Below are 27843 nucleotides of genomic sequence, written 5' to 3' on the forward strand. Positions count from 1 at the left end.
TGGAATGTAATTCTCTCAAAACAATCTCATCATCATCTGAAAACTTCATTTCAATGACAGGCTGGTATTCCGACTCTGACAATATTTTTATAAGTCATTTCAGAACAGACATGGTTTTGTTCCAAATAATCTATGTTTTATCTTGAAGCTGTAATGACTGAGCTTTCCTTAAAAATGTTCCCTTCAAAGCTTATTTGATAACTATTTGTACAAAAAACTCATTTGACTATGAAACAATGTTTTTTTCCCAGATGAAGTTATTCAAAAAGCTTTCTCAGCTCTGCCAACCGAGAACCTTCCTTCTAATAAACATCAGAAAGAGCAGTTGCAGATTCCCTTGTTCAACACCTGGACCATATTATTCACGCTTAGTGTAAACAGACCGAGCAGAAGAGTTTTTTAAAAAGTTGTACAAGTTACTGAAAAAGATAATAGACATGACTGGAGCATGTAAGACAAATTTCTGGGCAGAGAAGCAGATACTTTAACATACTACAAAGATCAATTTCATTTTCCTGGAATTTCTTTTTTTATTTTTTATTCTTAAGACGCTAAAGAATCAGAAGTCAAACAGACAGGAAAAGGAATTTGTCTGAAACAACAACTCCAGCGTCTGGAATAAATGGTAAAAATAGGTCAGCCAAACCCCCATCAACTCCTACGCTATCTTTTGTCTTGATGCAAATTTTCTTTCTGTAGACTGATAGGAGACGGCAGACAGCTGTACCCATTTGACATCCCCACACAAAACTCATGGCTACAGAAATATTCAATATTCACTGCAAACATTGCACAGATTTTTTTTTTAAGTCAGTGCAATGAAATCTGCTTCGAATTTCATAGCTTTTACAGTAACTTAATCACAAATTTTGCAGTTATTTAAATGCTGCCTTTGTCACAGAGAATTCATTTTCTGGGCCCAACGCAAGCAGTGACTTCCAGCGCTGCGAGTTTCAAGCACAGCTTTATTTCCTCTGCAGAGATTCCTGAAGTGTTTTTACAAACTTTACCATCACAGCCCTTCCCACAGCAGCTCACCAAATCCAAACAGCAAGGTACGTGAGGTTACATCACTGAACTGCGTTAAACACGGCTGCTTTTCATGAGGATTTGCTGGGAGGGGGCAGGGAGAATTGCTCTACATACAGGTCACACACTAGAAAATGTCAAGGTTTTCAAATAAAAGTGGTAAAAGAAAATTACCTCACTGCGTTTCTGCTAATATGAAAACAGTAGAACTCTGTTATCTGGTTTTAAAGAAGAAAACTTGGAGGATTCAGCGCATGTGTTATTACCCCAGTTCTTTCACATTCCTAACTCCGGAGACCATCATCCCTCCTGCTTACAAACAAAAACCACCCTTTTTGCAATGAGCGCAAGTTAATTCTCTCAACATCAGAAGGACGTGTATTTGAGCTGCCTCTAATTTAAAGCAGCAGCTGCAAACAAGATGATGGAGCTTTAGAGCAGCCAGCTACTGCAGGTCACCACTGATTCATAGACTTTATTAAGAAATCACTACTGTAAGCCTGTTTCCCACATTTAAATTATGTTACAGTAGCAATGTGGCCACAGCATCTATTTATAGAAATAATTTCACCCAAGAAGAACAGCAACAAAAAATAGTTAACATCAGAATTAAAGCATCTGACACCATCCTGTGACTTTGCCACAAACTTTTAGGACGTGAAAGAGCTGGAGGACAACAGCAAACTATGAGGATATTTGGGGTATTCTGCCCTCAACAGATCTGAAGTTGGACAGTCACCAAAATGAAAAAGACACGACATGGTCAGCAGCTTAAAAAGGGTTCTACATCTCAAAGTACTCGAGTGTTTCTGGTGAACTGAAAACAGCCTGAAGAACAGCAGCCGTCACTGTACTTGGGACATCACAGAAAACACACCAAAATATAACTGAATTCAACCCAATTGGAAAGAAAACATGTCAAGAACTAACACAGAAAAACAAATGCTAAACAATTTCCAAAAAGATCTTTTAAAAAAAAAAAACTCTTCACAAATTGAAGATGGAACCTTAATTACAAATAACAGAAGGCAGTAAAACAAAGCAAGGAAGCTGTAAAATGAAAAGTAAAGGCTAAAGGTCAAATATGTCAAAGCGGCTCTTTTAAATGTATCAGGGGAGGTCTGCAAGAGCATGTGCAGTTCACTGAATTTTCCAGAAAATTAACAATTATTTAAGAAAAGTAGAGGCACTGCAGAGAAATGAACTACTTTACTTCTTAGCTAAATGCATGGTAGACTTCTTGAAATTAGCAATCAAGTTGCTACCAGCAGGTGTTTGTGCAAGTCATATAGGTACACAAATACATGTATACAAACATGCAAATGTTCATACATGCCTTCTCCACAAACAGAATTTAGATATGAAAATATAAGAGTCTATTTGAAAACAATTTTTAAAACATATCAAATATGTTTTGGAAGAAACAAAAATAGAGGGCACCAAAAAAAAAGTACAGCCTCACTAATAGCCAAATATCAAAATATTTTTAGAATTATGTTTGAGATATCAACAAAGAACACCTCTATCAGGTACAAATAGTGTTTCCGCAAGCCAGCTCAATCAATACCTGTCATATTTGATTGTCGATAAACAACCTCCATTATCAAAAATGGTTTGCTTAAGTGAAGAAAGCACACATGACTGGCAAATGACTGGATGACTGCTTCTAATTGCACCTTCTGCTCAGCATATTACAGGATATACAAATAAGGCCTGTGAACTTATATTATCAGAAATGTTTTCTTAAGAAAACACCACTGTATTTGCCATAGATCATATTACAAGCAGGAACTTGCTTCCTGACAAGTGGAACAAAAAAATTCTCTACCTTCTTAGGGTCCATGTTGAATTTCTTCCTTCCCATGGCTATTTGCTTATTTCTTTGTGTAGTTTTGCTACACATGGAGAAAAAGAAACAACAAGCAGTTATCAGTTGCTCTTTTACAAAACCAACGACTTTCAGATAAGCTTCTTTTAATTTGTATTTTGGCTACTTTGTATTTTCTACTACAAAACCAATATGGTTACTTTCTATAAGGGGGGAAATTATGTTACTATTTTCAGTTCTTTCAAGTGATTGCAGCTTCAGAGAACTACATCATTATCAACTGGACAGTGTAAAATACTACATTCTATCCAACATATTCTCTATTCAAAAAAATTACACACCTGAACAGGATAGAGTCAGGCTTTACATACTTTATAACAGACTGAATAAAGGTGATCCACTGTTTGTTTAGCATGATAAAGCTATTTTAATTTGCTATTCTTGGTAGACCTGTTCCAAGGTCTTACTAAAGCATGTCCCTATGTTAGCATTACTTACCTCTCTTCTACACTAGTCAGATTATCGATTTCTGTCATAACCTCAGCAATTTCAAATTTTAATCTCTGCCAAAAGAAGAAAGGACAATATGTTAACATACATTAAAACACTTTTGGAAATCATCTGTCACATATCAACACGATCAATTACATTTTATTTTCTAATATTTGCTAGTCACCTGAAGGAAAGTGATTAATCTCATGGCTTCCTTAGATATTTAGCTTAAAGATTTTACCACAACTGAATGCATGTTAAACACGCGGATCTGAACTCCCTGTGTGTGCTCACGTCAGAGCATCAAGACCAAATTGCCATTACCAATCTGAGTGTAAGATTTCTTTACCGAGGTTTCTCACTCACTCCTACCCTATACACAAATCTGCTGTTCAGCGAGTTCTTGATTAAACAAATCAAAGGTGTGCATATGCATATATGGCATTACATAAATACAGAAGTTACCATTTTTTAAAAGCACACAAATTATGCATAAATCCTATTAGTAACATTTGGCTCACACCACTTATATGCTTTTAAAACCATTACCTGGAATTCATACCTAGGAATGCAGTTTACTATAACTTAATCTACTGAAGCAGTCTTCTAAGAATCTTTACAGATAAATCAATTACCTCAATATCATCAATCAGTTCTTTTTTCCTGCGACGAATATTTAAAAGCTCTTCTCTTTCTTCCATGGAGAGGTCATCAGGCACTGGAATAGAGCAAAACACACAACCTTTTAACATTTGCGAACATACCTCATAATAGAAAACCGAATAAACCTGATTAAGAACAGTAAGTTTAGATGAAGCATCAGGGCATTTCTTTTTAGCCAGGATCATTTTAAGGAAAAAAAAAAAAAAGGAATTCTACTTTATAAAATCAGAAGTAAAGTAATCGAATGGCTATGGACAGAATCTCCCTTTTGAAAGAAAGCTAGACAATCAAAGGAAACTTGTTATCGTACAATATGTGGTAAGATTTGGCTCTACAGCTTAATTGTCAAATCCAAGTCCAATATCGTTCCAATTATTTCAGTAACAGATCAAAATTCTTCATGTAAATTAATTATGATTCAAAGGACTTGACTATCTTTCAGGGAAAAAAGCCCAAGAACAGCTGAAGCTGTGTATCCCAATGCTGATTTCAGACAACATCCTCATTTTAGAGCAGAGATGCAGCTACGTAGAACACTACTGACATCCTTAACATCCAATACTTTCCATCAGCAGGACATACAAATAAATATCAGTCAGAATCAGTTATTTACCACACTGTATCACAAACTTATGTTTTTGTGTAACATCATTTAAGAGAGCTGAAGTATTCAAGTCAATTTTAGGTCTCTCCTTGGCTATGCTAAAACAAGTATGTTGCCGTGTTGATAAAAATTCCTTGCTACTGAAGACGCAAAGGTGTTTCTGGACACAGGTAATGCTGTCACTGCCTCCAGCCGCAGCCCCTTGCTGTCCCTGCCTGACCGCCAGCAAACGGGAAAAGTTATTTGCACGAGATCTCCGCTTTTCTTGAGCCATTAGATTTTCCCTGGCAAGAAACTCCTTTGGACAGAGATTACTCTCACTCACTTGTACAGCACTAGACACCAACCACAAATATTCACCTCCTTTGCAATGATCCTATAATAACAGTTTTAATGCCACCCACTTTCTTGGAAATAGCTCCTTAATTACAGAACAGCTTTTCCTTCCAGCTCGGTAAAATGGAACAACAAAAATAATAATTAAGATATTTAAATGGTTCTTTCCCAACAGCAACACACAATAAATGCAGTCATTTGGGATGGCCAAAGCTGTTCCTTTATGTCACATACACATGTAACGAATCGCGACAACAGGATCACAAGCAAAGGTTCGGCTTGACAGATTTTTAAAGACACATTTGAAACACAGCCCCTGTTCAAATCTTGGTAATGAAATATATTGATTATTTTCAACATCCAGTGGTTAAGCTCCTTTCTTTTCAGGATTCGAAACACAACAAAAAATCCAAATGGTAGCAGACCTTGTTAGACATGAAATAATTATGGCAAATGATCTCACTTAACTACTCCAGATACAAATATGATTAAATTACTTCCAGTTTAGGAAATGACAGTCTTCTGTTGAACGAACACCAGACTTCAATATGTTTACCTGCTTTTCCCCTTCATCTCATCAGAAATGCACCCACTCCTAAAAATTCCTTGCATGCAAATACCAGTAAGATTCTTTTCACATCAAACCTTATAAATACACGTGCCTACATCATATCTTTGTCTTACATGTATACTCTAAGATCTTAAACCATTAAAATCACAGAATGTTACGGATTGTATAAGAGATTTTACAACTATACACACACTACGTACATATACATACCACAAACATTCCAATTAGTTAGCTGAGGATTGACAATTTAAAAAATGAAGACTGTTACCCAACGTTGATTATTAAAAAGGCAAACAGTGTCTAATCACTCACTCTCTTAGCTAGGCAGTATGCTCAAGTATCCTTAAAGCATTTTTGCAGGACTACCTCAGTAGATTAAGTTAGACTAAAATTTTGCAGTACCCGTGTTAGTAAGAGTTCATTTTTTTTTTTAACTTTTTGCCACAGCAGACTTTTTGGTAACGCTCATTTTTGTTGGCAACTGAAAATACTAACCAGAACCCAAATAGCAAATATTATTTAATATTATAGGATTTCTTTATTATAGTCTTAAATGTTGAAGTATTAAATATTTAGAATTCCTAGACGGTGCTTGTCTTTTTCTTTGAGTTACAGAATCTCTGGTTTAGCTGCTGCCACAACCTCTTTCCAAAGCAGAATGTCAGGGAGTTGTACTGCAGTTTCTTTTCTCTTACATTACTATGCACCGAAAACTCCTGGGGACAGGTTTGGAGTATCTAGAACAAGTGAAATTACTATTTGGAATCAACGTGAATTGTGACAGTTTTCTGTGCTCAAGCAGCCCACCAAAGGAAACGAATCAAACACCTCAGTCCCTTTCCCACAGCACCCAAGGACTGTCTGCTGTGTTGTCTCCTTTCCTCTGATCACAGCCGAGCAGACACACAACCCTCACGGTGTCATTAATGATGCTGTTAGACAAAAAAGAAATAAACTAAAAGGAATCAGCCTGCCTTTTGCATTAGGAAATAACATCAAGTATCTGTCTGCCAGATGAAAGACAAGAGGAGTCTGCTGGAAAAGAAGATTCTGCAATTGCAGAGCACTTAGAAGACAGCACTTAGAGAAATCTGCACATTAATGCAACATCTTTAAATAACGGTACTAATATCAGAGCCAAAAGTTTCCAGTATCTTTTGATAAGAACAAAAGAACCAAGATACAACTGAGCAGGGGTTGCAGCACTGCTCAGCTCCCAGAAACTAATGGTATAGTCACAGTATTTTACTTCCACCGACATTTATGAAGACGTAAGAAGAATTTTTTGAGAGAGCAGGCACCAAAAAAAGGAAAGTCATTTCTAGATTGAAAGAACTGCAACGGATCGACTTGCAAAGAAAGTCCCAAAGGTTAGTGAAAATTAGGAGCAAATCCCATAATAGGAAACAGAAATCTAGTACTCCCCAAGTCCATACCCTTGATGCCACCATCTTTTTCAGTAGCAGAAATTAAATCCTTTCCAGCTCTCCAATGGTATTTTATGAACCAAAACTCCTGTGTTGTTTGGGGTTTTTGTGTTTGGTTTTTTTTTTTTTCCGTTGGTTTTGGTTGAGTTTTTTTTGTTTCGCTTTTGGGTTTTTTTGTGTGTTGGTTTGTTTGTTTGTTTGTTTTTTAACCTATTAGCCTTTTGATCAGCAGCCACCAGCCAAGGTGCAAACCAATCTCACTCTACCACTTCAACCGACTTTGGAGTTCAATCTCTCAAGAGGATGCAGTAAAATAATCCACAGCCAGAAGAAAGCAACCATGTAATATCTAACAATAGAGAAAACACTAATTCTGTATGTAACCCCACTTATGAAGCAACACAATTCCCTGACTCTCATTGCTCAACTAACTTTTTTATTTCATAAAGATAAATATTTTCCTTCTTCCGTGTCAGCCCCAAATTGGTGGTCTTAAGTGCTTCCATTCCAGGCAAAAAACAATTAGGAGGAATTTAATTTTGCTGCAATTGAAACATCTTGCAAGTGTAAAGATGTTTACACAATGCAAGGCTTAAACCTAAACGAACCTCTCCTCACCCATACCGAAATGGGTAGGCATGTTTCTTTTGGCCTTTAAAATAATACACATCCATCTCTGAGAACAAATCTGATTGTCTCAGGACATTTGCCTCAACGGATATTCTCAGGCTATTCTCTCTTCCTTTCCCCCCCACACGCTCCCTTTTTTTAAACTGAATTATAGGAACATTTCCCAGCTTTCAGACAAGATGTATAAACAAAGCTGTGACCACTTGTGGCTATTAAGAATTCCACACAAGTTTTCGTAGGAGGACTTCCTCCTGAATAGATTCATTTCACAATGCAAAACCAAACTATATCTGCATAAAATTCAATCAGTAAAACCAGCTGGATTGGGTTGCTGCCTTAACTACCTTACTGCATTGATCTTTGCTATTTAGTCACTGCTGAACGTGTTCTAGCATCGGAGCATCGTACTTCCATTAAGAGGGAAAATAATCCTGTATGCAATATCCTTTCACAGACAAGAATTACCAGTCAGTGGTATGAGGAATTTAGGACCAAGTCCATGACTTGCCGAGTTATTTTGAGAGTTCTCAGCCATGAGGGACACTGTGGCCAGAAAGCACATTAGCAGCCAAACCCAGAAGAGAACCTCAAACATCCATCGTTCTCGTTGTTGGAAATCACACCATTACAGGATGTTCCTGAAAACATTTTTCACTCTAGGATAAGGTGATACTTTACAGGCAAGTTACAGTTAAGATATTGTCATTTTGGGCTTCTAATAATGTGAGGGGAAACAAGCCTAACAATATCAATCCTATTACCACATAAAAATACGTTCTCAGGAATTTAGAGGAAACATTTTCCCTCTGACATGACCCACAAATTTTTTTTTTTTTACTTCCCCTGCAAGGTAGGTTTAATTATACCAGCAATTCATATTCATCTTGTTTTTTTGAAAGAACAAGAACATAAAAATGTGGAAATATGAAATACATTTTTATTCTATACAGAAAAGAAACAGAAGGGTAACTGCATGGCCAAGTGTGAAATCACTTATTTTAAAGCACAAGCAGTATTTATTCTAGTCCATAAGAATTACTTTAAATAAGGCAAGATTATGTTTTTGCCCTGGTAAGAAATAGCCATGTATAATGCAATTAGTGTTAACATACGTAGCCAAGCAGAAAGTAGGCTGCTTCAAATTGTGCAAAATCAGGGTCCAGATAACACTGATCTGGAGAGAGAGAGAGAGAGAGAGAGGGAGAAAAAAAAAAAAAAATCCAATCCATGCATTTCACCAGCCTCCCAAAAAACATTCAGTTTCGGCTGTCACACGCAGAAGTGCTGCCTCGCCATGGTACCTGCAAATATGCTTCTGTCTATAAGGTATAAACCACAGTAAATGCATTTCTTGAACCTGATGGCACAGGAGTCTGCAGCAAATGACTGCAGCATATGTATCTTTGCAAACCATGTGTGCAGATAACATGAGCAACAGCAGCTGTGAAGTGGAAGAGCACAAAGGCTCCCGCAGCTCTCGCATGAGCTGCCAACCCTTGCTGCAAGCTATTCGCTGCCCTTCTTCATGGCACTGAAGCACAAATAGGTACTTTACCATAGCGTTCAGATCTTGATCTTGCTTTACAGTCATACCCATAGGAAGAAGTGGAGAGACACCTACCTTGCTTTTTAGTTCCTAATTAGGCCATTGACACAGATATTTGCCACCTGAAAGCAGTGTGTGTTTAAGTTGATGGGTATGTCTTTTTTACTGTCCATGCTCTGTTATTTTTATGAACAGGCAGTACTGAAGGCCACAATTACATTATATTTACCTCCTTTACATCTTCTATTCAATAATGTATCTTATTTCATCGTTTTTATATATTTCCATTAGGAAAACAGGTGTTTTGAAACAACAAAGTAAAAGAGCATCACTTGAGGAGAAAGAAGGAAAAACCAGACGGGGACCAGCTCTGACCAAGATTTCGCAGGCAGTGAGACAGCACCAGCTCCCCTACATCCCTGCATCGCTTTGTGACATGCTGCTCCTGGACAGACTATCCTGCCTGGATCCTGTTTTTTCTGGGGGTTTTTTTGCCAGTTTAGCAGAGCAAACGGTTTCACTGAGGGACCACTGAATTGCCCAAGCCAACGGCACAGGAGGAGCAGAAAGCCTGGCCAGCAGGGAGGTCCGGGGGACAGCAACCCCCTTGACATTGACCAGCCCAAAAACCAGCTCAGCCCAACCCCAAACCCCCACCCTTACGGGCTGTGTTCTCTAAATCCCAAAAGTAGTTCAACCTGATATTAAAAATAGATGAGTGTGGATTTCCTTTTAGAAGCATTTTTCTTTTGAAGTCTCTCTGCTCTTGCTTCAAGATCAGAAGATGCTTCTAGGCCAACTTGTATTTTTAAAACATGTAAATACAAATTACTGAATATGAAAAGAAAGCTGAGTTTAACTTAACGTTCTAAGTCTCTTAACCAAATATATTAATACTTGCATTAACAACAAAGTGTTAAAATATGCATGGCCATGCATATTTAAGAAGTGTGGAAAAAAATTATGCTAAAGCAGAAATTAGAAAGAGAGATGTTGGCCACACTGCAGTGGTATGTGTTTTGGGAAGGGCGATGAACAAATTAGCACAGACACAGGAAATACTATCCAAGATAACAGGGGCCTTCATTAGCGACAGCTACCAGTCACTGTTTAAAGAATCTGGTGAATCACCATTCTGATTACAGCGTTATAGCCATACCCTGTCACTCATACTATCATCTCAGCATTACAGTCCTCTTTCAACAGGGAAAACAGTAACATTGAAGTAACTGGGGACAAACGTAACACTTCGCAGTGCCAAGCACCATAAGTAAAAATGCAGAGTCTTGCATTGTCTTGCTGGTTTAGGAACAGCGGTGCATTTATATTGCCTTACTTTTTTTTACTTGGCTTTCAGCTTTCTCAGCTTTTTAATAAAATGACTGCATCTGCTTTCTTTCCCCACATCAAATAATAGGGAGGAGTGATCAGAATCAGCTTTGTGTAGTAACACCACCAGTATAAATACAGATATTACCCTTCTAAAAATAACAGACCTCAAGCCTTTTCTTTACACTGGATCAGATCAACAAAACATTGTCAAAGAGAATCAAATTAATTCCCTGCCCCCTCACCCCCCAATATCTATGGTGCAAGGTAGAGTCTCGCAGATAAATAATTCTAGAATTCAGTAGTGATTTTCTCCCTATGGATGACTCATACGTGCAAAACTGGAGAAACAAATAGGTAGGTTCCTTAGTGCTAACAGCTGAAATCAAATTTTCTCCAATGTTTGCATTGGGAAACCTTTGCTTACAGTATATTACATTACAGTAAGCATTAATACGAAATTTAGTCTTTACAAAGTCTGAAGATTATTAATTTCTTTTGTTCACTTTCATAGCAAGATCAAGGCCACAAGAAATTTTAGCACCCCAGAGTGAGAGAATGATCCAGCAATAACACCAGGAGAGATCACAGGTAACAGCTGATAGCAAATAACAAATCCACTTGCGATGCAGAACAGCAGCCACTTTCTAAGTGGGAGTCTTGGGAGGGAAATTAGGGTTCCCCTCCGTGTTATCTAGGAGGTGGATGGAACAGCTCACCATGCCAAGTATGTACAGCATAGCTAAGTGACACATTAAAGATATCACGTATTTAACTGAAACTCTTCATTCATTCCAGTGCAAAAGAAAGGGAAGCAAAAGAGCAGTGGATTTTGTTTGCCTGCAGCAGGAAGAGAAAATTCTGAAATTAAAAAGTATAAATGCTTTCCATGAGCAAGATCTTTTAAGCTGCAGAACAGAAGCAGCATGTACTTTTTAACTTGGGGCATTTATGATTTTGCCCAAAGTGCCGTGTATTACTACACAGAATTACACAAAGAATGGGACTGGATGGTCCCATGACCAATTTCTACAACAGTGCAGTTCACTTCTGATTGAGCCACACATACAGGCAGTGCCGACGGTAATTAAAAAACGCTTCCGCTTTAAACAATGGCAAGATGGCAAACTTCAGGTAAGCAAGCTTTAACAGATTTCCACTAAGTCTTCAGCAAACTAGCTTGATGGTATATAATATGAAGACATTATCTAGTTCAAATCCAGATCAGAAAATTGGCAAAGAATAGCCACCTTTGTGAATTATACTACATTCCCTTTTCGGGTAAAATAGGAAATGGTTAGTGCTGAACTACATCCAGTCCATCAATCACCGTCCAAGTCGCTCTCCTCTGGTCCTGGATGTACCTCCAGCTGACCGCATGGGAGAGCGACCGGCCGAGACTGCTGATGGAAAACAGGACGGACAAGTGGAAGCCCACACAGGCTGGGAAGCCAGATTGCTTGAACTGCTGCTGCCACTGAGCAGGACTTGGCTCTGTGTTCACTTCAGAGGGTTTGAGATGATTCCCAGCAACTCCGCAGAGTGTGAGGCTGAGTTTAAACTCCTGACAGGAGAACAAACCCCCCTCTGTCAAGTCCTTTTCCTTGTCAACCAGGACAGGACTCTCTCTCTCCCAGCAGTCCCAAGGAGTACATGTGGATGAAAAGGTAAGGAGGATACCCCATCTCCCGCTGGCACACAACTCCCAGTAATCCCTGGGAACAACTGGACTTACCACAGATGTCCTGCTGCCAATCTAGAGAGCTTTCATCTCCAGATTCAAGCATCTCAGACCAAGGACAAGACAACTCTTTCTGAAAGCTGAGACCATTTCATCATCTCTTGGGCGAGGAAGAAGCAAACAAGAACACGCTGTTCCCTTCCTCTTTTGAAATGTTATGAGAAGGAAAAAAAAACAAAATTATACCAATGTGTTTCAGCTTTGCCCTTACAAAACAGCCGTGTTTCCCACAGCACCCCCAGTTACTGGGATGAGGAAATGGTTGGCTGGCGTGCACCTACATTTTTTCCTCGGATAGACCCTGGAAAAAAGACTCAAAAAGTAAACACACCAGAGTAGTAGCAGACATTCCTGTCAGATCCATTTTGAGCAGCAGCATGGAAAATTGACAGGAATGTCACTGAGCAGCTGCGGGGGGGTCCTGCAGCCCAGCCCCTGCAGCCACCCGCCAGCAACACCCTCGAATCCTGCTCGAGATTCAGGCACAGCTCACCAGACCTACCGTGTTCCCAGCACAACACTGAGGCTCAGACAGTCTTTCTGTCACAAATTTCCAGTAACATCTACTCTTGGCAACAAGGGAGCTGCTTGCTGCACTTCACTCATTAGTGGAGAGCATTAGCCAGTTACTTAGGATTGCTGGCTGTTTCTAAAGCACACAAATCCAATTTTCAGAAAAAGCAAGGCAAAGTTCATCTTTGCCCTTCCCCCATCTCTGCCTGACACAGCTCTGGAATTAGATTTCAGAAGCAGTATTTATTGCACAAGCTTTCTATTTATTCATTTTCCAAGATCAGTTGCACACTGAAAGAGGTGGTACAACTGCTGGATTTGAAAGAAATCTTCATTCTCCAAAGAAATGTCCCAAGATGCAGCTAGAGTGCCATACAGGACTGCTCACCTAGCAAACAACTGCTCAAGTAGCATTTACCTTCCCTCAGAACACAATGAATTCCAGGATGCACAAGGTTGTGCGCAATGTGATGCCCGATACTGAGTAAGCTTTTGAAGTCTCTGCAGTCTCTGCCAAAAAAGTAACCCCAGTACCTGCTATGGAAACCACTGAGCTGCAGCTCTTGGAGAGACACACACTATAGGTAACACAGTATTTCGCTCCTTGGCCATCTCAGGCTTGAATTGCTCCAGCTTCTTGCTATTACATCAACAGGCCCATTGGCCACGTGCCCTGTAGCTGAGAGGGCAACAAGAGAGGTCACAAATTTATTTATACATTTGTTAGTGAAGGAATAGTAAGGCTTAGTTTAAGACTTTAAAGTCTTTTCAGATTCCTCAGAAAACAGTATATTTAGCTTTTGTGAGTTGTTGGTTGTCATCACACCATGAAACAATTAGCTTGACAGGTCACTAATCCAGATATAAAAGAGCTTTTTATCTGCTCCACTGATAAGAGGTTTGCTGGATGGATCCAGCTCCCGTAAGGTCAAACCCCTGGTCTCCCATTCTTTGCTTGGCAAAAGACCATCGGCAGCTCATACCAGATCTGGCTCACCATACTTCCAAAAGAGAGCACATTCGACATATGCTTGAATCTTTTTAAGTACAGACATAAGTTCTATGTTACAAAAAGAAAGACTTTTCATACTCCAAACAGACCTTCTGGCATTCTGATCAAACACTCATTTGAATAAATACATTCTTCCTATTTAAAGTTTCCCTAACAGTTTCAGCCAGATCTGCTAAAATATTACATTGCCCTAAGCTGTTTTTTCTGCCTGTATTGGCAAAATTACTGCATTCCTTCCAGAGATCACTGAAAAATAATCTGAACACATAATCTTTTGTACTTCATTTTCAAATAATTTAATCATTTTTTTCTCAGTTAAGTACTTACCAAGAAAAAAAAAATCATATCCTTACAACTTCAAAGATCTAAGCAATTTAGTTTTATTACTCTCAAAGTCTCTGACTTAGAGCATATAAAATTCAGCATTTTTCCTGAAAATGAACAGAGATTTTAAAACTTCAAGCAACTATCTGGCATTCAACCCTCAACCTCTCTTTAAATCCACCAGCTCCTGCTGCTCCTATTAATAAACATTCTTTCTCAGATTTCCACTTCATCCTGCCATGCTCAAATAGGAAACATTTTTGTTGACTGGGAAACAATTGAGTGGGACCAAATGCTTTAGTTCTGCTACCCTCAACATGACACCAAAGGTAACAATAAAAGATATCACTTCCTAAATGAGTAAAACTTAGTGCAGATCATTATTTTTTTACCTGCAGATACCATAGACAACATGGTTATATGTACCTTCTGCTAAGCACATTTCCAAAGAGTGAGTTAGTCTCTTCTTCAGAGCAGTGCTCTACATGGCACAAACTTTCATTATACAAAGACAAACTTTGTATAAGGCTGAAAAAAAATCTGACTCACCTTAACATACCTGCAACTATCCTACATTTGCCTTAGGGCAACCAGAAATATCAAGCTGTAACTTCTGTTAAGCAGTTTGAAGCAACAGTGTCTGCAACTCTGCTGACACAGTTCACACAACAAGAAGGAAGAAAACTTGTTAATGCAGTTATTAATGCAGAGATTCTTCTGTAACTCATAAACACAGACAATACAGCAGTGAGTACAAAACACCTGGAGAATACCATTCACAGATAAACTCCACATTGTTTGAAGTATTTCTTGACCACTGAGAAAAGTGGTTGGTATTAGAAGTGGTGGCACTAATATGCATAGATTTTGTCACCAACAATCATCTAATCCTGACAGCATACATCTAGACAGGCAGAAGCCTACAGTCCACTTCAAAATCATACAAAAACTAGTTCTAAAAGATTCTTCAATACAGCACCTGTCCTACCATTTCATCAATATCATAATAAATTGGACCTTTGTTGAAGTATTTGAAGCTCGAGCAGAACACCCGAGTCCTACACCCAACTGAAACGGCAGATGTTTAGCCAGTATCACTGAATGTCTAGAAGCTAGTTCTGAAATACTTTGTTTTGATCCTTTAAAGAAAAAAGGACACCAAAAATCAACTGCTACACAAGTTTTACATCAGGCTATTAGATTCCATTAGATCTGACTGCAAGTATTTCATCATGAAGGTTTACAACTGCTAAGACAAATGGAAGCATCTAATTTTTTCTTTTTCCTGAATTCTTCCACAGTTGTACCTTAAAAAAACATCTTACCATACACCAAAGAACCTCAAAGCATAATTAATTGTCAATTGAAGTCTAGCTATCTTACATTATCCTAGCTAAGAACTTATGAAAATAAAATCTTACCATTAATTTTCCATTTTAAACACCAGATCAGTTGCTAATGAAATATAAAAATATTTTCCACTGATTTAATGATGATGTACATGTTTTCACTAAATACTGCACCATGCAGCTTTGCATGGCACACATTATGTGCTCATACTAAATAGATCACATAGTTTCCATAAGAATTAGTAGCAATGGAAAATGACAACTTATACAGACCCACAGAATATAATCAGGACACTGTTCACAAATGCCTGCCACCACTGTTAACTCTATTCCAGAAAGTCTCCAGAGGAAGCCAGATATAGCAGAAGCTGATGAACTTCCAGCTGCAAGGGGGTGGGAAGGAAAGGAAGCAGACTGATTAGTTGAATAGATTTATTGTATGCACATATACTATGTTAAAACCCCGTATCTACTATAACATACATTTTTTTGAGTCATTTGACTGTTCACAATTCAAATACAGGAAAATGCTATCAGGCTAACATGTGTTTGTTCGGCAGGAAACTCTTTCTTCAAAATGTAAAATGAGGGAGCAAAAAGCCAAAACTTCACTAGAACTGTCATACTATTATTTCTCATATGTGAGAAAGACCTTTTGATGTTCTCCCGTCACATTAAAAGAATCACCTCTTACATCCATATGAGCTCCAGAGAAAAATCCAACACAGTAACAGTTGAAATGAAGTGTTCACTCTCTCAAAGATGCAAGACATTATCAAACTACTACAATTCAGCTGGCAGGTTTTATTCTCAAGCCATAAATATTTTCTGAATTTTCCTCATATCACAAATGCAGCCAAGGCATCCTAAAGCAAACCTGTGGCACCAGTGACCACATCCAAAAACTCCAAAAACTATCACGTCTTACATTGCTGTATGGACATCCTAGATATTTTTTTGTTGCAATTGTTTTGTGTTAGGAGTGTTTTGCTTTCAAAGCACACTGGTTTGTCAGCTTTTCGTTTCCACTTTGAAGTCACAGATCAGCTCCTACAAGCTCAGGAAGGAAAATAAATTGTTGTTGCTGTTTTGTTCTAGCACTGAGGGGCAAAATGCCAGGCTGCCCGGCAGTAACACACTGACCACAAACGCTTCTCCTTTTTTGCTTCTCCCCCCTCCACTCCTCCAATAAAAGAATTAGTATCAACAACCAATTAAGGCACATGGAAAGGAATGCACTCGTACTGTCCAGGATTATGCTCGAGACAGTAGTTATGTTTCAAAATTCCTTTCACTGTCACTAGCAATGGAAATAACTTACAGTATTTCAAAAGCTAGCTCTTCCGGCCGATTAGGGCTTATAATTTGTACACGATTGTTAATAAATTTATTAAACTACAATAATTACAAATTGATTACAACATTCAAAATTAAAGACTCAGAGTAATAGTAAAACAATTCTGAAATTCATATAGCCATTCGATGGACTCTATCTGTAAATTGAGTTTGGAAGGAAGATTTAGAAAGGAAGGAGATATCTAAAGGACAGTGCATCTCTAAACTGTCATCACTGGTCTCAAGTAACGAAGAAACAGAATGACTGGCTACAATTATAAAGAAATTGAGAAATATGACCTTTTTAAGAAGGAAAAAAAAAAAAACACAAACCAAAACCAAACTGTTTTAAAAGAAAAAGAGATGCATTATTTTGATCATCCTCAAGTAGTCTCACCATTCCATACCTGCTGCATTACTCACTTATTTTGTTTAATCTCAATCCAAGGCATAATCTAGAGTTGGAAGCACCCAATATACCAAAGGTAAATCAAACTCTACAGAAAAATATTAGGCTTTTCCCCTCCTTATATACTTCAGTTCTATAAAACAAAGGCTAGTGAAACACAGCATAAGTGAAATTAGTAAAATCAAAACTGTTTGATATACTCCATGTTGCAGCATTCCATACTGAACCAATACTTTAAAGAGTAAAGAATTTTGTTTTAACTAAAACCTTGTACCATGAATGAGAAACTGACATCTTCTTCCATAAGTAATGCAAAAGAACAGCCACCTTTCCATCCCAATCAGCTAACTTCATTTCTGCTTAAAAAATAAAGCAAGAACTCCTAGATTACTTAAAGTCTACAGAAAAATCTGAAGGCGTTTAAGTATTTCAGGATGGGATTTGTGGCAGAGTTCTGAAATGGATACTCCTAGTTCCTGTTGCTTTTACTGGAATATTTTTATAGAGAGTCACTTTTTTCCCACCCTACCCTTTTCCTTTACTGAATTTCCACACAATAACTTAGATTTGACCGTCACCGGACATCTGAACAACAATAAAAAAAGTTACAGCTGGATCCTGTATTAGTCCCAGCTGCACAGGATCTTTGGCTGCTTTCAGAAAACAAGAAAGCCAATAGGAAAACAGTAGGAGAACTACTTTTTGCAGCTTACCTTTGAATAAATTGTTTTTCCATATGCTACTACAACAGACTATTTTACTACTCAATGCAAACTGAAGCTATTCTTCCTATTTTTCACTCCTTAAAAAAAAAAAAAAAAAAGCTTCTTCAAAAATCTTTACTACAAAATGCCAGAAAATAATCATCTCCATATGGCCTTTCAAGTCTAACATACCACAATGGATCTGTCTGCCAAGTCCACCCACCCACAGGCTCCATAAACTTTAGAGTATTATTTGTATTTAATTTGGATTACCAATTTCACTCAACCTTTCCCCTTCATAACACGTTACTTGTTCAGGTTTACAACACGGGTAGAAGACATACACATAAGGAAAATAAGTTTTCAGCAAAATCAGAACAATAACAATATATATTCTCTTTATTTTGCATATCAGTGAATTCACAGCTGAAAGACTTAAACTAGTCTTCTTTTTATGTTTGCTCTTACAAAATATCACCTAATCTTTTAAAACATTGATGTGATACTATGTCATTTATTGGTACAAGACCAAGACTAAACACTGCAGTCTTTCCAAGTTATATTGCACAAAAAGAGAGCAAAGAGAGCTACATGTATTTTTATTAAAAAAACCCCACGCAACACCAACACAGGGGGTAGGAAAGCTTCCTCTCAGATATTTAAAAAAAGAAAGTTGCTACATTTAATGCACAAAAATCCACTTCCTATAGCCAAAAAAAAAAACCCCAAAAAATCAACTCCATGTGCTCTGTTTATCTGCCCTTACTAAAACACCTACAGCAAACTGAAATGCCACAAGCTGCCTAGAAAGGTCGACCTCACGTAATACATAGAAGATTGGCTTAAGACCCAGTCTGAGATTCCCAGATTATGGAATTAATCAGCAACACCTACGTGAAGCACAAACTAGTCACATACCTGAAACCTTTCAATCTCTCCCTTCTGTGACTGCAAACGACACTACAGCCATTCCTCTAAACTTTGCCTCTGACTCACCTCAGCTACAAGTTTCAACTTCCAGTTAGGAAACAGTTTCTATACAAACCACAATTCAGGAATAGCAGCACAAATGATAAGAGATGGTAGGAAAACAAGCACAGATATTCTCCTTGTCCCCAGATGAATGTTGGATGCTGCCTAAAAATGTTGCAAGTACATGATATGATAATTTTAATAAAGGTCGGTACAGTAGGTTAAAATTGACCTGCAGAAGAGAAAGTTAAACAATAATAAAGTCCATAAAAATCTTTTTAAAAGTTACTTTGAGACTATAAACATATACTTCCATAACATGGACTACTCATTTAGGTATTTACGCAACAGATACCACATGCAAAATGAGTTTTCCCTCAATTAGTATACACTGGGGTTCCAAAATGCAAGACTAAACCAAGGATTACTTCAGCCTGATGGAGCCTCTTGAAGGTATGCTCTTAAAACATTAAATGTTTTGCAAAGGTGTCAAGCAGAACACTTTCAGTTAAAAGAAAAAGGAAGAGAAAATAAGAATTTTTTTTACAAACTAAAAAAAAAAAGTTAAAAAAAAAAAAAAGAGAACCACAAAACAGTACATAGACACAAATTCACCTACCCCACGCAATAAAGTCCACAGATCTGCTGTAATGGACCATCACCCTGCACGGTTTGTACACAGCAGCTCCTGTGTGGGCAGTCGGGAACAGCTGAGCACTTTCTACCTACAAGGAAGGGGTCAGGTCCATTTGTCTTCTCCAGAAGGACTCAGAATTGTCCCACGCAAGACCAAGCCCCTGCCCTGCACACGTTGGGAGTCTCACCGTCAGAGAATGCATTCAACTTGCAAGGTTCTTCCCAATGAACAGAGCTGCTCCATAACAGAGCCACCATCTCTTTCTACAGCCACTTGGCTTAACCTCAACTTCCTTGGAAAACTTTCCTCCATATCTCCTGGCTGCCCAGTTATGAGACACTGAAACAAAGCCATGCAGCAGTTTAACAAATTCAAAAATTGCATTTGCAAGTGGTCAGAGTTGTACTCAGACAGAGTACACAGCCTGGTGGGAAAATTCCTCCTCCGTGTGCTCAACCGACCAGGCAGGAAGTTCATTAGTCCAAACTTACATGAGCAAGAAAGAAAGAAAGAAAAAAAAAAAAAATCACCTTATTTGGAATCTGACTACTGAATATAAGAAATACTGCTTCAAGCAACAATAATTCTTTATTTTATAACATGCAATGCAATTACGAATGTCCCTTTTGACAATTCTCCCTCTCTTAAGTATTAAGGCAACAGGATCTGATTATGTCAGAATCTGACCCTACAGTCAACACAGCTTATGAGCTAAACAAGGGTCTTATTAAGGAACATGATATCTACAGTACATTAAAGCAAAAATGTAAGAGCAAAGAAAGACTCTTGAATACTTGGCATTAAACAAAAAAACAACCTGAATGGTATTTTGCATTTGAATCAGATAGTTTTAAAAAAACAAAAAAAAACCAAAAACACACACAACAAAACCACACACATCTCCATGCTAGAAGTTACAGTAACTATTAATGAGGTGGTTGTATAGAAACGTAGTGATGACTCATTAGATGATTACATCCCACAGTTCCTCTTTGAGAAAACACTAAGAGGCAGATCCCCTACTTGCACATCAATTTTTTCAGCCTTTTTTTGTATGTGAGAAAGAGACTGAGCACAAGAGAGACTGGACACATTTCTTTTCCTACCCTTTAACTATTCTCCAAAAGCACGTCTAGCACAGCGCTCAATTTCAATCTCATTTGACTGAGGAGCAAATAGTCCTACAAGCTGTATGGGAACTCGTAGCTGGGTAGAAGAGCCACTAAAATTACTTCCCACAGTTATTGTTCAGCTTCTTCCACACCCTGAGACACAGCAGACTCGCATTCCATCATTTTCACACAGCGTCTTTGTTTTGTTAAGAAACTCAAGATATTTCATCTAAAAATCAACAACAGTTTCTCCTTTTGTATTAAGGACCCACCTCTGCAAAGAACAGCAGCAGCTCCTCAAAACCCAGCTCAGCCCTTGGACATGACAGCGAAAGCCAGACCTGAATCAGATTCAACTTTCAGAAATGAACTGATCTTCGATTCTTCTTAAGGAATTTTCTTATGGAATTCAGAAAAAAAAATATTACTTAATAGTCTTGCAGTAAAATCTATCCTTGTTGGTACAATTTCCATCAGGTTGCTAAATTACAGTATCACTTTCACAGTTCTTCCATACACCTGGCATAAGGTAACTATTTCTTTTTGTAACAAACAGAACATCTGAAAATGAGGCTAATTAGTAAAACTATGCCAAGAAGAAGAACCTGCTGAAAAAAATAGATCAAAGATCTTCAGAACTCCATATCCTAGATGAGATTCTGATTTAGATTTCACAAGCTTCCAGCGTGAAACATTTCCTGTTAACTCCAGGAGATACTATGGAATTTGTCAAATACTTTCTACCTAGGAAACACTGGATAATGTTTCTGTTTGCCTTTCAACATGTCAACTTCTAGTGGAAGACCTACCCACTTACACCTATGAATACGCAGATATCGAAACTTGAACGAAATTGTGGAAGTAGCTGTGCATGTCATTATTTTCCTTAAATAATACCTTATATTACCAAATAATGGGTTTAAAGAACCTCAAAAAGTAATGAAATAAATGTGACACAGATGTTCACCAAAAAAAAAAAAAAGGAACAAGAATGTTTTTACTTCATAGCAACCACATAGGTCAAGCCATTTCCTTCTTCAGGCAAATCTCTGAGGACCACAAAACACATGGTTTTCTAGTGGATTTTGTGTGTCTAACCCACTAAGAGGAAACACTGCTGTCCAAAAAATTTGCAATACTAAGTTTTCCCATGAAATTGTTGGAATTAAAAGAAGGAAGTCATATGCAATTAAAAACAATTTGCTAGATGTTAAAGTTATACAAATGGCATAATTAAATACATTTTTACTACCTAAGTCACATACCTTTCCTATGCAATATATTGCTTTAAAAGAATGCACAGTGAAGAAGTCAGAAATGCCATTATGGCTGTTCACACAATTTTTCCTTTGCTTCTGTAAATCTTAAAAGTAAAATACCATGTGTTCTTCACTTCCATGGGATTCCTGCCTTATAGTTCTAGAGACTGACAGGTTTTTCTAATAAACCTGCTGCTGAGTACTTATTTTTATCCTCTGTGAATGAAGCACATGGTCAATGTATCTAAACTCTTCACTAAAATAAGTGTAATCCTTCCGTATGTGCTTAAGTACTCATAAACTACAGGGAGACAAAGTGAAGCAGACATCATTAACTATCACTCTAGTTTAAAAAAAAAAAAAAAAAGAGGAGGAAAAAAATACTACAGATTCATTCAATCATCACAAAACACTATCCTACATGCCAGCTAATCCCATGCAGAAGTCTACAGAAAATGCCACGTGATCCCATAACCAGATTAAACCTGTTCGTGCATTCAAACAGGAAAATTAACATTGCAGAGGAGAACATAACTTATTTTACAACTTTAAGATTGCAAAAGTGTCTCACTACTTTTGCATTGCCCTTTTACTGCCATTTTTGTTACAACTTTTCTATAGACCACTTTTTAAGAAATAATAAATTATAACATCGAACCATTTACTTGTCAATAATGACTTGGAATGTCAGCGTGTATCCATAGATATCAAGAAAAGGCAGAGGGTGGAAAAACACATTAAGAGCTGTGTTTTAAACTCATTAAGACAGCAATTACGCAATCTTAAGATGTCAAACAAGCCAACATTTTAGCTAGGACAGATGGTACTGGATCCAGAGCACACAGTATATGCTGTGAGTCATCAGTTTAAATATGATAGTCCAATTTTCATTTGCAAATTTCATTATCCAGAAACAAGACGTAGAGAGGAAAAGCACATTAAACCAAGCACAGGGTCCTGCAAATCTTCACAAAAAGTTGGAAGCACAAAGATCATCTTCCAAATGAAAAAGCGATTAACAAGATAGGAGCGGAATGAGGAAAGAACAGTCAAAGAGGCCAAAAACCAGCAAGATTTCAAAAAGGAAAGTATAGTAAACAGTACTAGAGGCAGCTGGCAGGACCAAGAGGAGGAAGGGAATGTACCGAGTACAAGGGGTCAGGACAAGCCGGGGAAGGACCCAGGATGAACCTGGAGGAGAAACTTCAGACACTGACTGCAAACAGGTCATCCAATGACTTTCAACATGAAAAGGAGATGGGGCAGCAGTTCAAAAAGTAAATGAGGCTGAAGATGGGGCGTAAAAAGGAAGAGCCTAAAGCATGTTTGCATTGGGAGGGAAAGGAAACAAGCAAAAGATAGCAGCAGATAAAATGGAGCTACAGTATATCTGAAACATTTTAAAGCTTTTGAAACCTTTCTGTTGTACTAGGAAAGAAGAGACTTATAGGACAAAAGATGGCAAGCAGAAGAAACTGCAGGAAAGCAAAAACATGTTCATTTTCACTTGAAAAAGTTATCAAAATCCTACAAAGAAAGAAGGGAAGGCAATAAATACTATGAGATTGAGAAATGCAATGTGAACTGCAGATTTTATCTTGGAAAACAGTGTGTTGCCTCAAAATCTGCAGCCCCTCAACTGGCAAAAGCTCTTAAAACTCCAGTGATGTTAAAAGAATGCAATATCCATTCAGTCACAGTAGCAGACAGGACACCCACTTTCACGGTGCTGTTACTACAATCCCCAGATGTTGTTGAGCAAAACACACTCTGTTCTGTAGGTAAACCCCCCAGCTTTCTGTCCTGGGTGTAACAGTGCACACAGACACCACGCTAAAGGCATCCTGTTCCACTAAATCCACGGCATGCTTACAGTGCTGAGCACAAGGCACCCGATACCGTCATATAACTATACGTCAAGCCTGGCAATCGACAACCTCTGGAAATTTTGTTGGCAAAAATGTAATGTTTTCTTCCAAGTCATAGCTAAAAATATTGAACATTAGGCTAAGAAAAAACTTAAAGTGTTACTGCAGTTAACAAGCCCATCTTCTGATACCACCAGAAATAAGTTCATAATTACAACATAATTAGCAATATTTTACCGTGGTATTTTTCATTAGAGTGATAACAGATTAAATGTGTTTGAGGCTAAATATTAAGGTACTACTGAGCTGACAGGTAATCTGTACAAATGTGAGATTAGTTTAGCATGAAGAAATATTTATTTAGTAAAAAGAGACTTAGCCAGAAGCTCTGCTGGCTGATAAAAGTCATATTTATGTAACATAGTTTTTGATGTTCTGTCTCTGCATCTATTTTTCTCTCCCTAGAATCAGTCTGGGAGGTCAGTCTAACACTCAGGTGCCTCTTTATACTCTTGGCACTCCCCTAGAGTGCTATTTAAAACTACAAGCCGTCCTCTAAACAACTTCTGGGACAACTTTTTAAAACTACTGGTACAAGTTATCCACTTTGATGAGCAGGGAATGAAACATATTTAATGTTATTCTGTGTATATTTATTATTTTATGAGGTTTTTTTATTTTAAACAAAACATGGGACATCAGTCTTAAATGCAGAACAAATGTCTATAACCACAAGGAGACCACATAGACTCTTCTATTATATCTTTAACGTCTACCTTTGAAAGATAGTACCATGAGAAAAGAACAGAAAAGATCAGGCTTCTCATATAAATATATATATTTAATCAATTTTAAAACACTTTTTCTACGAAAAATCTGTGGGTTTTGTTACATTTAACAGCTTTTACCTATAAATGGATAACTGCTTTGCCCTGCAGAAGAAGTCATCTTGCTAAACCTGGTGTGGCAGCAAATCCATTCTTCTGAGTCCTCTGCGAGACGATCTGGTCTCTCGGTCTAGTTCCCTGTGAACGGCTGTCTACATAATAGAGTCAACGTGTTACCTGGCACCATTGCTGGCAAGCACAGCCAACTACTAACAGAGCTTGGCAACTGTATTGCTTTCTCACCCTCCAAAAAAGCTTCAAAATTCAGAAACAAAGCACAGAGTCTGGGGAACAGTAGGGAAACCTCACTGATATAATTAGTGCTATAATTTTGTCTATTTGTCAAGTAGAAGCAGGATTTTAACTTTTTGGTATGTCTGTTTAGAGCCCTTCATAAAGATAGCTTAGAACATACACACAAAAGTTGATAAGCACTTGATGTCTCAGTCTTTTCCAAGAGGAACGGCATGGAGTTGAATTTGGGGGACTACGAAGCTGCTGCATGACTAGACCCAAATACAGAAAACCAAAGTACTATTCCGCACATCCAGCACAACGTGCCCCACACCATTTACATATTTTGACGCTATGCAGAAGATCGCTTACTGTTTTGTGATACGCAATCATAGCACCTGCTGCCAATGGCCCTGTTCAAAGTGAGGGGCCCATTCACTGGTACCACTGCCCCGCAACAGCAACCACACAAGAAAAGCCTCAGTCAAACCACAAAAGATCCGTTTTAGACCAAATGAGGAGAGGGAGGAGGAGAAATTTCCTGGATTAAGTGAACCAGAGAGATATTTTAATCAGAACACAAAAGAAGGTTGAGACAAACACCAACTGACTCGGATCATATCGCATCAATAATCCATGCACAGAGCCTCTGCTGAAATCAATGGGAGGCTTGTGCGTAAGTGGATTGTATAACAGAAACGCATGCCCCTATTTAGGGCTACACATACAAAAGAGAAAGCAGCACTAAGAACAATTACCTTAATTAACATTTCTCTTCCATGAAGTGCTTCTAAAATAATAAATCCTAACTTTACACGGCTCTGTTTCCATTCACGGTTTTTATTAGAGGCGGTACAACAACTGACCCCACTTGACAAGTGAGGGAACTGAACACAGGATGCAAATTAAACCGAAGAGCAGGGCAGCAGGCAGAACCAAACTGGGAAAAGCAGTTTACCTTCTGAATCACGGTTTAATGTCCTAGATATTTAGATGCTTATCTAGTTCAAGCACCTCTAATTAGGGTGATCCTGTGTAGTCCTCAAACAATTTTGCATACTTCTTAAAGTACCTGTGCACAGCGACATGCTTATCTCCACAAGTTTCCCACTCAATAATGTCCTTTTTTTGAGGATTGCAAATGTCCTGCAGAGGTTCAAAACACTTTGACCGCCCTGGTCAGACTCCCTTGAGAGACTCCAGAAGTCTCACTACTCAGCGGCACTAAGGGATTTTAAAATTGGCTGTCAAATCCACACTTTCCACATGCTTGTTATTGTTTAAAAAGAAAAAAAAAATACTTTCAATTCAAAATACCATTTTATTAGCTGGAAATGACCTAAGTAAAGCTCGTGTTCCAAATTGACAGCAGTCCATAAGAAAAAGCCAGACTGGATCTCTATTCAAGAAAAAACTGCGATACTCACAAGAAGCCACTGTAAAGTGTCAAATACACTGATCGCAAAAAAATTTCCAGTCTCAGTAGTCTACGATTGTAGTCTACAATTTACAAGGAAGCCAAGGAAGGAGGAACTTAAACTATACTGTAATTTGACCCAAAAAACCCAACATGTTTATTAATGTGATATGAAGTTATAAATAAAAGAATAGTTTCACTTGCATACTAGGTGAAAATCTGACTTCACCTACAGAACCTGCCTTCAGCTAAATATAGACCATCTTCTCCCAAGGTCCTGGGTATTTTTCCTCCAATGAAAATCCAACTTTGAAATGCTTATCACCTTATGAAAGACTGATTTAGCAATACATCTGCTTTCTGGTTTACTTCTTGCATATGATTAAGAACTACATTACACAGGGTTAGTGCCAATAATAAGTATGTTCATTTCCCTTAACTACAGATGCAAGTCCATAATACTGTGAAAATAACATATTTTGAGTTGAATGAGCTTTCTGCTCTTTACAATTACAGTGTTCAACTGTTTTGAATAATAACTTCTCAGGACTGCCTTGTTTTGTCTTTTGTTTTCCTTTTTCAGATTTTTTTTTTAAGTTAAGTCTATCACTGACAAAATGAGCAGGAAAAGTGCCCGCTGAGAAATGGCCATATTCCCAGAAGACTGCTTGAAGAATTATTTTTCTGATTCATCATAGCTTTTTCCTTTCAAGTTGTCAAAACAAACACCACACCCACTTGATTTCCGAGTTCTGGGTAATTATATTTAGAATTAGCAAGCGCGGTGCAACTATTAATCATACGAGGTTTAGCCCTTACTTTACCTATTTAGAAGTAAGCCGATGCATTCAGACACAGTCCGTTTTGCATTTCATTTAAGAGATATCCTCATCACTTCGTTCTGCACCACCACAGACACAGACCCAGAGAATCCAGGGCAGCCCATTCAATCCTCTGCCCCAAGGCAGGATCAGCTACTCCTCAGCCACCATTATCGCTGCTGATGATACACAAGAACTGGTTATTTCAGGCAGCAGCTCCGCACACGTACTCACAAAACACATTATAAATTAAAGGAGGGAAGCGTGTTGCAAGTCTGCAGTGCCTTAAAGCAGGACGGTGCGCAAGCCGGCCTCCGAAAGAGAAAAATTAAAAATAAAAGCTCCTCCAAGATACGAGTCCGGATTTTCTAAAAGTAGTATCTGGCAACGTTACCGCCGCTGCCTTTAGAAACAGTTCACCTTGTTTAGACTGGATGAACCACTCCGTGATTATCACCGAGCCTCCATCAAGATGACACACACAAACAGAGCTTAATTATTCTTTTCACTGCTCGTACACTGCAAGACACGTACTTTTTTTTCTTTCTTTTTTTTTTCTCCTCTTTCTCCTCTCCCCAGCTGCTCGCAGGGAGCGCAGGGCTGCGGCGGGGCTGTCACCGCGGCGGGGGGACGGGGACCCGCCGCCTGCCCTGCCCGGCCCCGCCGCCCGCTTTGTGCCCGAACCCGCCTCGCCGCCCCCGCCTGACCCTGCCCGGCCGCGGGGCACAGAGCCCCCATTGTGGCCGCCGGCGAAAGGGCCAACCCCGCCAGCGCTCTCCCCCGCTCCCGGGAGC

At 38.4% G+C, this 27843-nt stretch overlaps 1 protein-coding gene across 2 annotated transcripts in view; it reads right to left on the minus strand.

Moving 5' to 3' along the window:
• Window positions 1-27843, minus strand: part of CYTH3 (cytohesin 3) — a 50480-nt gene that overhangs the window by 22092 nt on the left and 545 nt on the right. Inside the window, exons 2-4 of one of the 2 annotated variants that reach the window (XM_065644941.1) lie at window positions 3985-4067; window positions 3356-3420; window positions 2858-2924 (exon numbers count right to left, since the gene is read on the minus strand). In XM_065644941.1, coding sequence (XP_065501013.1) covers window positions 2858-2924; window positions 3356-3420; window positions 3985-4067 — 215 coding nt within the window. Of the gene's footprint in view, window positions 1-2857; window positions 2925-3355; window positions 3421-3984; window positions 4102-27843 lie in introns of those variants that run through there. The other variant, XM_065644940.1, reaches the window with a different exon arrangement.

Source organism: Caloenas nicobarica, chromosome 14 (assembly GCF_036013445.1).
Source record: "Caloenas nicobarica isolate bCalNic1 chromosome 14, bCalNic1.hap1, whole genome shotgun sequence".
Classification (NCBI taxonomy): domain Eukaryota; kingdom Metazoa; phylum Chordata; class Aves; order Columbiformes; family Columbidae; genus Caloenas; species Caloenas nicobarica.